Source organism: Hemibagrus wyckioides, linkage group LG22 (assembly GCF_019097595.1).
Source record: "Hemibagrus wyckioides isolate EC202008001 linkage group LG22, SWU_Hwy_1.0, whole genome shotgun sequence".
Lineage (NCBI taxonomy): Eukaryota > Metazoa > Chordata > Actinopteri > Siluriformes > Bagridae > Hemibagrus > Hemibagrus wyckioides.
Genome location: NC_080731.1, coordinates 2,043,863 through 2,059,477, shown reverse-complemented (window position 1 = coordinate 2,059,477; position 15,615 = coordinate 2,043,863). Strand labels below are relative to the sequence as shown.

General features: G+C 42.2%; 3 protein-coding genes across 5 annotated transcripts in view; all 3 read left to right on the top strand.

The window, feature by feature from the left end:
- add2 (adducin 2 (beta)) overlaps window positions 1–1,175 on the top strand; it is a 29,647-nt gene extending 28,472 nt beyond the window's left edge. For all 3 annotated transcript variants that reach the window (XM_058375304.1, XM_058375303.1, XM_058375305.1), the window contains one exon: window positions 246–1,175. In XM_058375304.1, coding sequence (XP_058231287.1) covers window positions 246–517 — 272 coding nt within the window. In that variant the 3' untranslated portion in view covers window positions 518–1,175. The remainder of the gene's footprint in view (window positions 1–245) is intronic.
- Window positions 1,176–2,485: 1,310 nt separating this feature from the next.
- snrnp27 (small nuclear ribonucleoprotein 27 (U4/U6.U5)) lies at window positions 2,486–12,575 on the top strand. The gene is made up of 6 exons (XM_058375306.1): window positions 2,486–2,645; window positions 2,864–3,032; window positions 3,663–3,775; window positions 3,855–3,934; window positions 5,174–5,238; window positions 12,343–12,575. The coding sequence occupies exons 1-6, from the start codon at window positions 2,609–2,611 to the stop codon at window positions 12,395–12,397; spliced, it is 519 nt and encodes a 172-aa protein (XP_058231289.1). The 5' UTR covers window positions 2,486–2,608; the 3' UTR covers window positions 12,398–12,575.
- An 874-nt stretch (window positions 12,576–13,449) lies between these two features.
- The window catches only part of mxd1 (MAX dimerization protein 1), a 28,562-nt gene continuing 26,396 nt past the window's right edge, over window positions 13,450–15,615 (top strand). The window contains exons 1-2 of the mRNA XM_058374957.1: window positions 13,450–14,433; window positions 15,123–15,222. Coding sequence (XP_058230940.1) covers window positions 14,367–14,433; window positions 15,123–15,222 — 167 coding nt within the window. The 5' untranslated portion in view covers window positions 13,450–14,366. The remainder of the gene's footprint in view (window positions 14,434–15,122; window positions 15,223–15,615) is intronic.

Below are 15,615 nucleotides of genomic sequence, written 5' to 3'. Positions count from 1 at the left end.
CCTCTCTCTCTCTCGCTCTCTCTCTCTCTCTCTCTCTCTCTCTCTCTCTTTCTCTCTCTCTCCATCTCTCACCCTCTTTCTTGTCCTCTCTCCCTCTCTCTCTCTCTCTCTTTCTCTCTCACTCTCTCTCTTTCTCCCTCTTTCTTTCTCCTCCTCTTTCTCACCCTCTCTATTCCGCTCAACACCGCAGACATGCGAAATAAAACCGCCTCGTTTCACCCTTTCACCTCTTCCCCTGATTTCAGAGACGGACGGGAAAACCACGGACGCCGTCCCGAATGGGAAAGAGGAGGAGGGCGAGAAGCAGCAGGAAGAGCTGGAGAAAGGATTGAAGGCTCTCTCCACCAGCGACACGTCAGAAAGCTCAGTGGTCCCGCCCACCGCCCCGCCCACCAAGCCTGCAGGCACCACCCCCGAGGGATCTCCCTCTAAATCGCCATTCAAGAAGAAGAAGAAGTTCAAAGCTCCATCCTTCCTGAAGAAGAGCAAGAAGCAGAAGGAGAAGGCTGAGACTTGAGATCTCTCTCTCACACACACACACACACGCACACACACGTCCGCTGTTACACTAACACCCGATTAACACTCAGTGTGTATCCATCTGTTTTATCCATAAAACATTTTTGTTTTATAACAAAGCTAATTCTCATCATGACCTGACTCAAACCCCCAGAATAAAGAAAGCTCCGGAAGTGAGCTCTCTTCACACACGCCTTTTTAACCTCACGCTCATGTTACACTCAAGCACGCGCACGTTATAGACGAGAACGCGGCATGAAGTCGGCACTCCGTCGATCCTGATCGTTCGCACATGCACCTTCTATCATGTGTTCATCTTCACCCTGACTCTGATCTGGCTTCCCATTCAGCTTTCACCTGAGAAATACATAAATAAAAAATATTAAAAAAATAAAAAATATCAATCATACACCAAATAAACATGACTTTGGCTTTAAAAAAAAAAAAGCCGACTTTTAAACAGCACTCAAGACATTCCACTTCCTGAATCTTATTTTCTATAATTAATGATTTTTCTTTTTTCGCAGTTGTAATTATTTTTAACTCTTATTTTAATCGCCTTTCTGTGTGTATATGTGCTGGTCTGAATCCACGTCATGTTAAAGTGATAGCCGAAACTGGAGGTTGTATCGGTCATTAAAAATCATTGACAAGAATTTCTGTTGTTGTTGTCGTTGTTTTTGAAACAATTCATCACAAGGATGAATCTCTCATCGACAAGTCAATTATAAATATCGCTTTACGTTCAAATCATCATCTGAACCTTATACTAGACTATCCATCCATCCATCCATCCATTTTCTATACCCGCTTTATTCCTAATTTGGGTCACGAGGATCTGCTGGAGCCTATCCCAGCACACATTGGGCACACAAGGCAGGGGTACACCCTGGACAGGTCACCAGTCCATCACAGGGCCACACATATAGACAGACAACCACACATTCACACTCACTCCTACGGGCAATTTAGAATTACCAATCAACCTAATGTACATGTTTTTGGATTGTGGGAGGAAACCGGAGTACCCGGAGTAAACCCACACAGGCACGGGGAGAACATGCAAACTCCACACAGAAAGACCCCGCCTGTTCAAACCCGGGATTCAAACCCAGGACCTTCTTGCTGTGAGGCAACAGTGTTAATACTAGACTCATATATTTTCATCCTGACAGATTGCATCACTTTTCTCAATCACTCACATCCTTCTGGTTCAGTTCAATCATCAAAAAATCTATACTTTAGATTTATTTTGTATTTATAATAAGATTTATAATCAATAATATTTAGATTTATTTTGTGTATGTTTACACTCTCTGATGTTTATTTTTAATCTTTAAATTCATCTTTATTTAATATTGACTTTCAGCTCACTACATATTTCCCTATATATATATATATATATATATATATATATATATATATATATATATATATATATATATATATATATATTATATATTATATATTTATTTTTCTTTATTGTTCTTTAGAATAAATAAAGTAATAATAATAAGTAGTAATAATATTACTTTAAAATTATTATTAATTACATGCTACAATTATGAATTAATTAGCAATTAAAAAACAAAACAAATAAAACATTCTTTAAGCATTTCAATCATGGATTTTTTTTTTAATCCATTTTATAAGACTTATTTCCAGAATTTCTGGATTGTTTTTTTATATTATTTAAAAAATTAATATCATGCATTTTTAACGCTAGAAATGACAGATTTTAAAAAGTACGATTAAAAAAGGAAAATCGATATATTATAAATAAGAAAGTACAAAAAAAGGCATTCATTAAAGTCTCGCTTTAAAAATGATCTTTTTTGAACATATTTATATATTTTTTTTATATTGTGTTTTAATTGACTTTGTTTTCCGTACTGTATGAATAAACACGCTCACACCGGAACTGTTAGATGTCGGACTAAGAGTCCGGGGTTTGTTGTTTCCCTCCGGAACGTCTTTTTTTGTGTCGCGTGCTTGAGTAGAAAATGGCGTAACGTGAACGTTTACATCGAGAAATTTCTCCAAGCTTCTCGTCATCGCTGCTCGAAATAAAAGGATTTATTCTTAAAAGATGGGGCGAAGCAGGAGCAGGTCTCCTCCACGGCGAGGTATAGATTCGTTTTAGGTTATAATTGGCGGTTTATTGTAGTTCATTTTCTTGTATGTCTCGTGGGTGGTTGTTGTTATTAGATTTAGCAGCAATGCTAAATCTACTCTAAAAATACTCTCAGCACTTAGATCCTTTTACGGTGCACTACTGTATGATCAGGAGAGAGATTTGGGACGCGGCCGGTGATGAATTCGTGTTTAAATTCTGTTGTTTCAGAGAGACGCCGCTCGCGCTCGTCCTCCCGGGACCGAGAGCGCAGGCGCAGAGAACGGGAAAGGGAGCGGGAGCGCTCGCGCTCGCGGTCTCGAGACCGCGACCGGGACAGGGACAGGGACCGGGACCGGCGCAGGAGCCGCTCGCGCTCTCCGCACAGGCGGCGATCCAGGTGAGCGTGAGCAAAGCAGCGGTCATCAGTTTAAACCCTGGTCACTTGATATGACGTCACCAAAGAGTGACGAGCATCGGTCAAAACAGTTCCAGAGGTCATCTGTCTGAGATGAGAAACAAGAAAAAAACTCTTTGGTCTGGGGGCGGGGCTACAGCTGTCAATCTGTCAGTCTCAGAGGGCTTCTCTCACACACTCTCACACAGTCTCTCTCTCCCCACACACACTCACTCACTCTCTCTCTGTCTTTCACAGACATACACTCACTCTCTCTCACGTGCACACTCACATGCACACACTCTTACTCTCTCTCTTACACACTCACTCACACACACACACAGTGACGAACTTCAGTCAAAACAGTTCCCCTGGTCATCAGTTTCAGATGAGAAACAAGAGAAAAACTCTCTGGATGAAGTAACTGATGCTCTGAGTAAAATTGTGGAAAACTTTTTGGGATGATCTGGGAAGTGTCTGGTTTAGGCCACGCCCACTTCAGGTGTCGCTACAGATACGTGTGGTGTTAGTGTTGTTACTCCCTGTAGGGTTAAACACTCGCGTGTTCCTGATCTGAGTGTTCAGGATCCTGTACAGTGTGATTAGTAACAAGCATGTCCTGTCCGTGTCCAGGTCTCCACGGCGACACCGCTCGTCCTCGCCGTCTCCGCTCAGGCAAAAGGACCGGCGAGAGGAGGAGCGGAAGGAGGTGAAGGACAAGCCTGTGAAGGTCCATCAGATATCAGGTGAGAGTGTGTGTGTTCATACAGATGTGTAACAGACAGCAGGAATGAACAGGGTAATGATGGTGTGTGTGTGTTGCAGCCGAGGACATGCAGGGGAAGACGGAGGAGGAGATTGAGATGATGAAGCTGATGGGTTTCGGTTCCTTCGACACCACGAAGGTGAGAGTGAGACCCACAGTGCTGGATGTTTGGAGCTCGTCCTCGCTGTAACGTTTCTGTTTAAACCCAGTTTAAATCAGGAGATCAGAACCGTTCAGGTGTAAATGATTTAAAGCTCACGTATTACACACAGCTGATGTGATCCTCTCTCTCTCTCACACACGCACACTTTCTTTCTTTCTCTCTCTCTCTCTCTCTCTCTCACACTCGCACCCTCTCTCACACTCCCTCTCACACTCTCTCTCTCTCTCTCTCTCTCTCTCTCTCTCTCACACTCGCACCCTCTCTCACACTCCCTCTCACACTCTCTCTCTCTCTCTCTCTCTCAATCTCTCTCACACTCGCACCCTCTCACACACACACGCACACACTTTCCTCTTACACACACTTTCTCACACACTCGCCCTCTCTCTCTCACACTGTCTCTGTCTATCTGTTTCTCTCACACTCGCACCCTCTCTCTCTCTCTCACACACACACACACACACTTTCCTCTTAAACATACTCCCTCTCACGCTGTCTCTCTGCTTCTGAATGAATCGTTCAGTCCTGCAGTTTGTTCTGTTTGTTTTTGTCTCTCTGATCGTTTAGCACCCACTGTTTGTTTTTGTATTTATTTATTTATTTATTTATTTATTTATTTATTTATTTATTTATTTATTTATTGTTGCTTTGTTCCTCAGTCATGTGTGTGTTTTATAAGGATGTTTTCAGCCCTGAACAATTCTTTAACTATTATAAGAACAGTCCAGTGATGCTGATTAATGGCGTGATGAGATGTACATGATGCTGACCACACGGTGGCGCCATGGGACTAAAACCTGCAGCTTTTTGTCTTTTTGTAGTTCGTCCATTATTTTTTCCTGTCCTGAGGAACAGACAGGCGGCAGTGTTTGTGATTCTGACCTCAACAGTCTGATAAATTATTTCAACTATTATACATTATTTTAATTTTAAAAATTATAAAAATAACTTCTTAAAACAAATGCGTATTTAATCACATTGTTTTTCTTTTTTTTTTTTTAAATGGACCAAACCCTGCTGTTTTTCAGGGAGTTAGCCAGCCGATATATCCTTCATTATCCACATGCAGTCTATTTTTATCCGTTTTATTCAAATAAATGAATTAATAAATGTTTTCACATCCCAGTGTTTATTCCTCCTCCTCCTTTACTGTGAGGAATAAACTCCTGCTTGTTTATGGTGTGTGATAATAATCTAGTGTGTTGTTTGTCTCAGGGTCGGAAGGTGGACGGTTCTGTAAACGCTCACGCCATCAACGTCACGCAGAAGAGGAAGTACAGGTTCCTGATCTTTATTTATTTATTCATTTAGAGCATCCTCTGTTTTCTGGTCTTTCTACACATCACACACACATACATCACTCACACACACACACACACACATCACACACACATACAACACACACACATCACTCTCACACATACATACAACACACATACATCACACACACACATGCATCACACACACACACATACATACAACACACATACATCACACACACATAACTCACATACATCTCACTCACACATACATACAACACACATACATCACACACATACAGCACACAAACACGCATACAACACACACACACATACATACATCACACACATACATCACACACATACAGCACACAAACACGCATACAACACACACATACAACACACACATACATCACACACACACACACCTCACACACACACACACACACACATCACACACATACAACACACACACACACATCACACACACTCACACACAACACACATACATCTCACTCACACATACATACAACATACATACATCACACACATACAGCACACAAACACGCATACAACACACACATACATCACACACACCTCACACACACACACACATCACACACATACAACACACACACACACATCACACACACTCACACACAACACATACATCTCACTCACACATACATACAACATACATACACTATATTGCCAAAAGTATTCGCTCACCTGCCTTGACTCGCATATGAACTTAAGTGACATCCCATTCCTAATCCATAGGGTTCAATATGATGTCGGTCCACCCTTTGCAGCTATAACAGCTTCAACTCTTCTGGGAAGGCTGTCCACAAGGTTTAGGAGTGTGTTTATGGGAATTTTTGACCATTCTTCCAGAAGCGCATTTGTGAGGTCACACACTGATGTTGGACGAGAAGGCCTGGCTCTCAGTCTCCACTCTAATTCATCCCAAAGGTGTTCTATCGGGTTGAGGTCAGGACTCTGTGCAGGCCAGTCAAGTTCATCCACACCAGACTCTGTCATCCATGTCTTTATGGACCTTGCTTTGTGCACTGGTGCACAGTCATGTTGGAAGAGGAAGGGGCCAGCTCCAAATTGTTCCCACAAAGTTGGGAGCATGGAATTGTCCAAAATGTCTTGGTATGCTGAAGCATTCAGAGTTCCTTTCACTGGAACTAAGGGGCCAAGCCCAGCTCCTGAAAAACAACCCCACACCATAATCCCCCCTCCACCAAACTTTACACTTGGCACAATGCAGTCAGACAAGTACCGTTCTCCTGGCAACCGCCAAACCCAGACTCGTCCATCAGATTGCCAGATGGAGAAGCGCGATTCGTCACTCCAGAGAACGCGTCTCCAACTGCTCTAGAGTCCAGTGGCGGCGTGCTTTACACCACTGCATCCGACGCTTTGCATTGCACTTGGTGATGTATGGCTTGGATGCAGCTGCTCGGCCATGGAAACCCATTCCATGAAGCTCTCTGCACACTGTTCTTGAGCTAATCTGAAGGCCACATGAAGTTTGGAGGTCTGTAGTGATTGACTCTGCAGAAAGTTGGCAACCTCTTCGCACTATGCGCCTCAGCATCCGCTGACCCGGCTCCGTCAGTTTACGTGGCCTACCACTTCGTGGCTGAGTTGCTGTCGTTCCCAAACACTTCCACGTTCTTATAATACAGCTGACAGTTGACTGTGGAATATTTAGGAGCGAGGAAATTTCACGACTGGATTTGTTACACAGGCGGCATCCTATCACAGTTCCACACTGGAATTCACTGAGCTCCTGAGAGCGACCCATTCTTTCACAAATGTTTGTAAAAACAGTCTGCATGCCTAGGTGCTTGATTTTATACACCTGTGGCCATGGAAGTGATTGGAACACCTGATTCTGATTATTTGGATGGGTGAGCGAATACTTTTGGCAATATAGTGTACATCACACACATACAGCACACAAACACGCATACAACACACACACATACATCACACACACACATACATCACTCACACACCTCACACACACACACACACACACACACATACATCACTCACACACACACATCACACACATACAACACACACATACATCACTCACACACACACATCACACACACACAACACACATACATCTCACTCACACATACATACAACATACATACATCACACACATACAGCACACACATCACACACACACACAATCACACACACATACAACACACACACATACATACAACACACATACATCACACATAGATACATCACACACACACACCTCATACATCTCACTCACACATACATACAACATACATACATCACACGCATACAGCACACACACATACAGCACACACACACCCATACATCACATACATCACACACATCACACATACATCACACACATCACACATACATACAACACACAATCACATACAACACACACACATCACACATACATATACATCACATATACATCACACACACATCACACACATCACACATACATACATCACACATACATATACATCACACACACATCACATACATCACACATACATACATCACACATACATACATCACACACACATCACATACATCACACACACATCACACATACATACATCACACACATACCTCACATACATCTCACACACACATACATACATACTACATACATCACACACATACAGCACACAAACACGCACACATCACACATACATCATACATCACACACACATACATACATACAACACACACACACACATACAACACACACACACAACACACACATCACGCATACATCACACACACACAGATACAGCACACATACATACATCATACACACATACATACATCACACACACATCACACACACACATACATGCATCACACATACATGCATCACACATACATCACACATCACTCATACACATACATACATCACACACACATACATACAACACACATACATCATACATCACACATGCAACACGCACACATCACACACACACACACACACACATACATCACACATACATACATCGCATACATCACACGCACACATCACACACATCACGCATACATCACACACACATACATACAACACATACAGCACACAAACACGCGCACACACACACACCCATACATCTCACACATACATACATCTCACTCACACATGCATCTCACTCACACATACATCACACATACATCACACACACACACATCACATACAACACATACATACATCACACACACATACAGCACACATCACACACACATACCTCACATACATCTCACTCACACATACATACAACATACATACATCACACATACATACATCACACAAACACACGCACACATACATCACACATACAACATACACACACACATACATACAACATACATACAACACACATACATCAGACATACATCTCACACACACACATACAACACACACACACACGTACATCACACACACACACACATACACTATATTGCCAAAAGTATTCGCTCACCCATCCAAATAATCAGAATCAGGTGTTCCAATCACTTCCATGGCCACAGGTGTATAAAATCAAGCACCTAGGCATGCAGACTGTTTTTACAAACATTTGTGAAAGAATGGGTCGCTCTCAGGAGCTCAGTGAATTCCAGCGTGGAACTGTGATAGGATGCCACCTGTGCAACAAATCCAGTCGTGAAATTTCCTCGCTCCTAAATATTCCACAGTCAACTGTCAGCTGTATTATAAGAACGTGGAAGTGTTTGGGAACGACAGCAACTCAGCCATGAAGTGGTAGGCCACGTAAACTGACGGAGCGGGGTCAGCGGATGCTGAGGCGCATAGTGCGAAGAGGTCGCCAACTTTCTGCAGAGTCAATCACTACAGACCTCCAAACTTCATGTGGCCTTCAGATTAGCTGAAGAACAGTGCGCAGAGAGCTTCATGGAATGGGTTTCCATGGCCGAGCAGCTGCATCCAAGCCATATATCACCAAGTGCAATGCAAAGCGTCGGATGCAGTGGTGTAAAGCACGCCGCCACTGGACTCTAGAGCAGTGGAGACGCGTTCTCTGGAGTGACGAATCGCGCTTCTCCATCTGGCAATCTGATGGACGAGTCTGGGTTTGGCGGTTGCCAGGAGAACGGTACTTGTCTGACTGCATTGTGCCAAGTGTAAAGTTTGGTGGAGGGGGGATTATGGTGTGGGGTTGTTTTTCAGGAGCTGGGCTTGGCCCCTTAGTTCCAGTGAAAGGAACTCTGAATGCTTCAGCATACCAAGACATTTTGGACAATTCCATGCTCCCAACTTTGTGGGAACAGTTTGGAGCTGGCCCCTTCCTCTTCCAACATGACTGTGCACCAGTGACCAAAGCAAGGTCCATAAAGACATGGATGACAGAGTCTGGTGTGGATGAACTTGACTGGCCTGCACAGAGTCCTGACCTCAACCCGATAGAACACCTTTGGGATGAATTAGAGCGGAGACTGAGAGCCAGGCCTTCTCGTCCAACATCAGTGTGTGACCTCACAAATGCGCTTCTGGAAGAATGGTCAAAAATTCCCATAAACACACCCCTAAACCTTGTGGACAGCCTTCCCAGAAGAGTTGAAACTGTTATAGCTGCAAAGGGTGGACCGACGTCATATTGAACCCTATGGATTAGGAATGGGATGTCACTTAAGTTCATATGCGAGTCAAGGCAGGTGAGAGAATACTTTTGGCAATATAGTGTGTGTATGTATGTATATATATCACACACACACACATACATCACACACACACACATCCATCACACACACATACATACATCACACACACATATATAAAATATACACATCACACACACATCCATCGCACACACATGCATACATCACACACACATATATAAAATATACACATCACACACACATCCATCGCACACACATGCATACATCACACACACATATATAAAATATACACATCGCACACACATACAACATACATCACACACACACATCCATCGCACACACACACATCCATCACACACATACACACACATACAACACACATCACACACACATACAACATACATCACACACACACACATCCATCGCACACACATACAACATACATCACACACACACATCCATCACACACACATACATACACACACACACATCCAACACACATCACACACACATATATAAAATATACACATCGCACACACATACAACATACATCACACACACACATCCATCACACACACATACAACATACATCACACACATACACACACACACATACAACATACATCACACACACACATCCATCACACACACATACATACACACACACACATCCAACACACATCACACACACATATATAAAATATACACATCGCACACACATACAACATACATCACACACACACATCCATCACACACACATACAACATACATCACACACATACACACACACACATACAACATACATCACACACACACATCCATCACACACACATACAACATACATCACACACATACACACACACACACACACAACATACATCACACACACACATCCATCACACACACATACAACATACATCACACACATACACACACACACATACAACATACATCACACACACACATCCATCACACACACATACAACATACATCACACACATACACACACACACATACAACATACATCACACACACACATCCATCACACACACATACATACACACACACACATCCAACACACATCACACACACATATATAAAATATACACATCGCACACACATACAACATACATCACACACACACATCCATCACACACACATACAACATACATCACACACATACACACACACACACACAACATACATCACACACACACATCCATCACACACACATACATCAAATACATCACACACACACACAGTTTTCCTTCATTTGCAAAGTATTAGGTACCCCTCAGCAGTTTCTCCTCTGAGTTCAGTTACATCATCCACGAGCTCCCTGAGTCTTCTCCTAAACCTGTAGGATTAAATACAGTCCCCCCCCACTCTCTCTCTCTCTCTCTCTCTCTCTCTCTCTCTCACCATCTCTCTCTCTCTCTCACCATCTCTCTCTCTCTCTCTCTCTCTCTCTCACCATCCCTCTCTCTCTCTCACCCACCCCCTCTTACCCTCTCTCTTTCTCTCACTCACCCTCTCTTTCTCGCTCGCTCTCTCTCCCTCACCCTCTCTCCCTTTTTTTCCTCTCTTTTTTTCTTGCACACTCTCTCCCCCTCTTTCAGTCTCTCTCTCTTCACCCTTTTTCCTCTCTTTCTCTATCTCTCTCTTACGTTAAACACCCCATCGTGCTCTCTTGTTCTCTCTCTCTCTCTCTCTCTCTCTCTAATGTTAAACACCCCATTGAGCTCTCTCTGTTTCTCTGTAAACCGCTCTGCCATGGTGTTGAACTCTTCTCTACACTCAGCACTTTAACTGTTATCTCTCAAGTCTGTGATTTGAGCCACACCTTTCAAGGCCTGATGTGTTTACCGTTCTGTCATCATGACATCATTCTATTATTTGATCACAGAGGATTAGAAATGAAATAGAAATGGCCATCCCTGTTGCTGGACACTGAATAGATTTGAGTAGAAAAATGGAGAAACTTGCATGTTCAAGGTGCCAGTGACGTTACGTCAGAGAAGTCGGATTAAAAATAAATAATTCGGAGGTGCAAATGCGGATGTATGAAGAGAAGTATAAATGAAAGCATATATTTTTTAATCTACACGTGTGAGGGTCCTTAGATGGAAGGATGCTCATCTTCCATTTTTGCATTAATTAAAGTATTGCCTCCAAGTCTCCTCCTTTCTTTGACATCGCACGCCCGTCTCAGGATGGAGATCTTTTTCTTTTTTCCTCCTTCCCCTGTCTGCATGCTGCTGAGGAGACGGTGTGTTGTTTACTTCCCCGTTAACAGCAGCAGCAGCTGCTTCTCGGCTCAGCCGGCCAATCACGTCCAGAGTCGCTTCCCAGCTCAGAGACAAAGGCTCCCATTGGCTGACGGTGATGTAATATGTTGGTGCAGAGAGGAGATCAATGATGTAATCATATTTTCTTTCACAGGCAATACATGAACAGGAAAGGTGGCTTCAACAGACCTCTGGACTTCATCGCTTGACGCCGGACACATCTCTGGGACTTTAACCAGAGCTCCGTTGCTGGGTTTTTGCCCCCCCCCATTCATTGTGTGTATGTTGTTATTAATAATTTGTTTGTTTTTGTTTATCGCTAATATTAAATGCCTAAATCTGTTTATATATCATACATGCCAACGTTGAATAAAATTTGACATTTGAGATCTGTGCAGCTTTTTCTTTTAGAAATGATTGAGTTAATTAATTGATTTGTATTAATTATGCTTTTGTTATGATGCAGTAATCTAAAAGAGAGTCAGAAACACACACTGCCCTTTATCAGAGGTCATCCCACTGATTGACCTATCACTGATTAAGTTATTACATTAAACATTTTTATTTAGTTTAATGATTATAAAGCACCTGCAGGAATAGATTGAAACAGAAGTGTTCATGTGGATTTGGAAACAAAAAGCACAGCACACGGGTATAGTTTTGGTCGTCCAGTGGTCCAAGTCATGTTTCTGCACAAACAGCATGTGCAGAGGAGGGTGGGCGTGGCTGCGCAGGACTTCCGGGGGTGTTGCTTGTCGACCAATCACACGCGACTCTGCTGGCTCCAGGCGACCAATAGCAATTGAACAACAAACGAAGCATGAATGGCTCAGGATTTCTGACCAAATAAACGCATCAGAACGCAACAGCGTTCAACTAAAACCTGCACCGAATCCGCATTTTAGCGCTATCCCCGACTCACAACGTACAGAAGCGTGTTATGTTCGCTGCGTGTTTTCGCTTCTTTTCTACCTTAATTCACTTTCAGCCTCCGAAACCCCCGAAGGATTTGACCAATAGGAAGAGCGGCTTCATGTCACGCGCGGCCCCCGTTTCCATGACAGATCTCATGACCAATAGGAAACGCGTTTTCTATAACGCGTCACCCAATGGCAGAACGGATCCTCCTGCGCGTTCCAAAAAGCCCTTTTTTTAATAAATAGTGTGCTCGAGTCGCGACTCTTTTGCGTCCTACTCAGGGCGCTTGTATAGGGAGCGAGGACGTGATTGAGATCGAGCCTCTGATAGAAAAAGGGATAATATGACAGTCGCTTCACAACCGTTTCAGCTGCCTGCAAAGAGCGACGTTTATAATTTTGCTAGCTACGCTTTTTTTCTATCGTTGACAAAAATTTAACTCCTAATAATAATAACAACAACATTAACCAGTTGCTAAGAGCTAATGGTTGATGATGTAGCGTAGCTTAATTAGTTTTAGTCAAACTTCAGATCATTTTTTTTCCCACACAAAGTCTGGCACTTTGTCATTATTTTTGCCTTCATTTTTCACTCTCCACATCACTCAGCAGCTTGGTTTTGCTTTAAATCCTCTGAAAACGTCACGTAAAGTATTTTTGCAAGGTGCAAAGGTGCAGAATTCGGCTGGAAATCTGACACGAATTTGATCTCATTTCAGGCGAAGCTGCTGTCAAGGCTTGTTTTTGTTTTTTTGACACTTCATTTGGAAGAAGAAGGGAAAACTCCACTTGTTTATTTTTATTTTTATTTTTTTTAAATATTTGTTCATTTTTTTTCACTCGCACTTTATCATTTACACCGTGCTTTATTTTTTTAAATTAAAAAAAAAAAATTTTTGGCAGCTTGGAAAAAAATCAAATAAAATACAGCCCATAAATTAGCAGCACGGGTCGGATTAGCTTCGGAGCTAGCTCGCTGTTGACACGTCATTTGGGAACCAACACTAGATTTACTATTTAAAAATATATATAACTACTTTTCTTTAAAAACTAAAACATTTTTTAAAGACATTTACCTCACAAAAACATTTTTTCCTCATGCTGTCACTGAGCTAGTTTTTGTTTTGTGTTTTTTTTTTTTTAATAACCGACACGGACGGACGCGCGCGCGCGCACCACCATTTTCCCTACTCTTTATTTTTTATTACCTACATTTTTTTATTCTTTATTTCATAACTAACAGCGGTTGTTATTGTTGAACATGGCGGCCATCGGGATGGTGCAGATGTTGATCGAAGCTGCTGAGTATCTTGATCGTAGAGAAAGAGGTAAAGAAAATATATTAATGTTTGAAAAATATAGATATTTTTAATATGTCGCGTGCGTGATGGTTCGCATGCATGCGTGCACGCGCTGCGCATGCATGTGCATTTGTGTGTGTCTAACGAGATCACAAATAAAAACAAATGTAATCCTTTTAGTCGGAATCTCAAGGCAGAATTAGATTTTTTGCATAAATAAAATTTTTTTGTTTATTTGTTCTTCTTGTTGTGCTTCATTTGCAAGTACACGTGATTTTTTTTTGTGTGTGTGTTTTGCATGCGCGCATCCTCATGCATATTAGAATTTGTGTGTGTGTGTGAGAGAGAGAGAAAGAGAGAGAGTTCTGTTTTTTCCTTTCTTGTCTTATATGGGATTATTTTTTTTCTGAGTCCTGGTGGAGGTTTTCCCATCTCATCATCATCATCATCATCCTCATCGCCGAGTCGTTTTCTTTTCCTCTCCCTCTTTCCCCTCCTCCTGGACATGTTGTGGTTTGGGCTGTTGGGTTTACTCCAGTTCAGATGACATCATTGACCCAAAAGCAGAACATTGACTCCTTTTTTAAAAAATTTATTTATTTATTTCAAGACAGACATCCGACAGGTCACATTTTTGCACCGGAGGATGTTTTCGGAGCTCGGACGTGTTTTGATTGATCAAAAAAAAATAATATATTTATTTATTTATTTTGCAGAAGCAGAGCACGGGTACGCCTCAACGTTACCGTTCACCAGCCACAAAGACAGGGACGGCTCCAAGCGGAAAAATAAAAGCAAGAAAAATTGCAGCAGCAGGTAAATGTGTGACCTAGTTTCAGCTGTGTGACACTCTCTCCCTCACACACACACACACACTTAAAGTCACGTACATCCATCATATGCATTAAACCCAGATGTCACTAGACAGGTGCCAATACTTATGCACGAAACATGCAGATATATGTGCACTACATGTGCTGTAAGCAGATGGCATGCTCCAAGACTTATGCACTAAACATGGATGCTCAAGGTATATGATGCACATGATGTATGCATTAAATGTACAAACTAATATATTTGCACAAGATGGGTGCCAATACTTATGCACTAAATGTAAGGTTGAGTATTCTGTATGCACTAATACTGATACATGAATCTTGTATGCACTAGACGGGTGCCAATACTTATGCACTCCATGTGTGCATGGAG

Bases quoted from the DNA above. Each gene is read 5' to 3' on its own strand.
- snrnp27 (XM_058375306.1), top strand. From the start codon at position 2,609: ATGGGGCGAAGCAGGAGCAGGTCTCCTCCACGGCGAG. The intron at 2,646-2,863 runs GTATAGATTCGT...CTGTTGTTTCAG, and splicing joins CAGGTCTCCTCCACGGCGAG to AGAGACGCCGCTCGCGCTCG. The intron at 3,776-3,854 runs GTGAGAGTGTGT...TGTGTGTTGCAG, and splicing joins GAAGGTCCATCAGATATCAG to CCGAGGACATGCAGGGGAAG.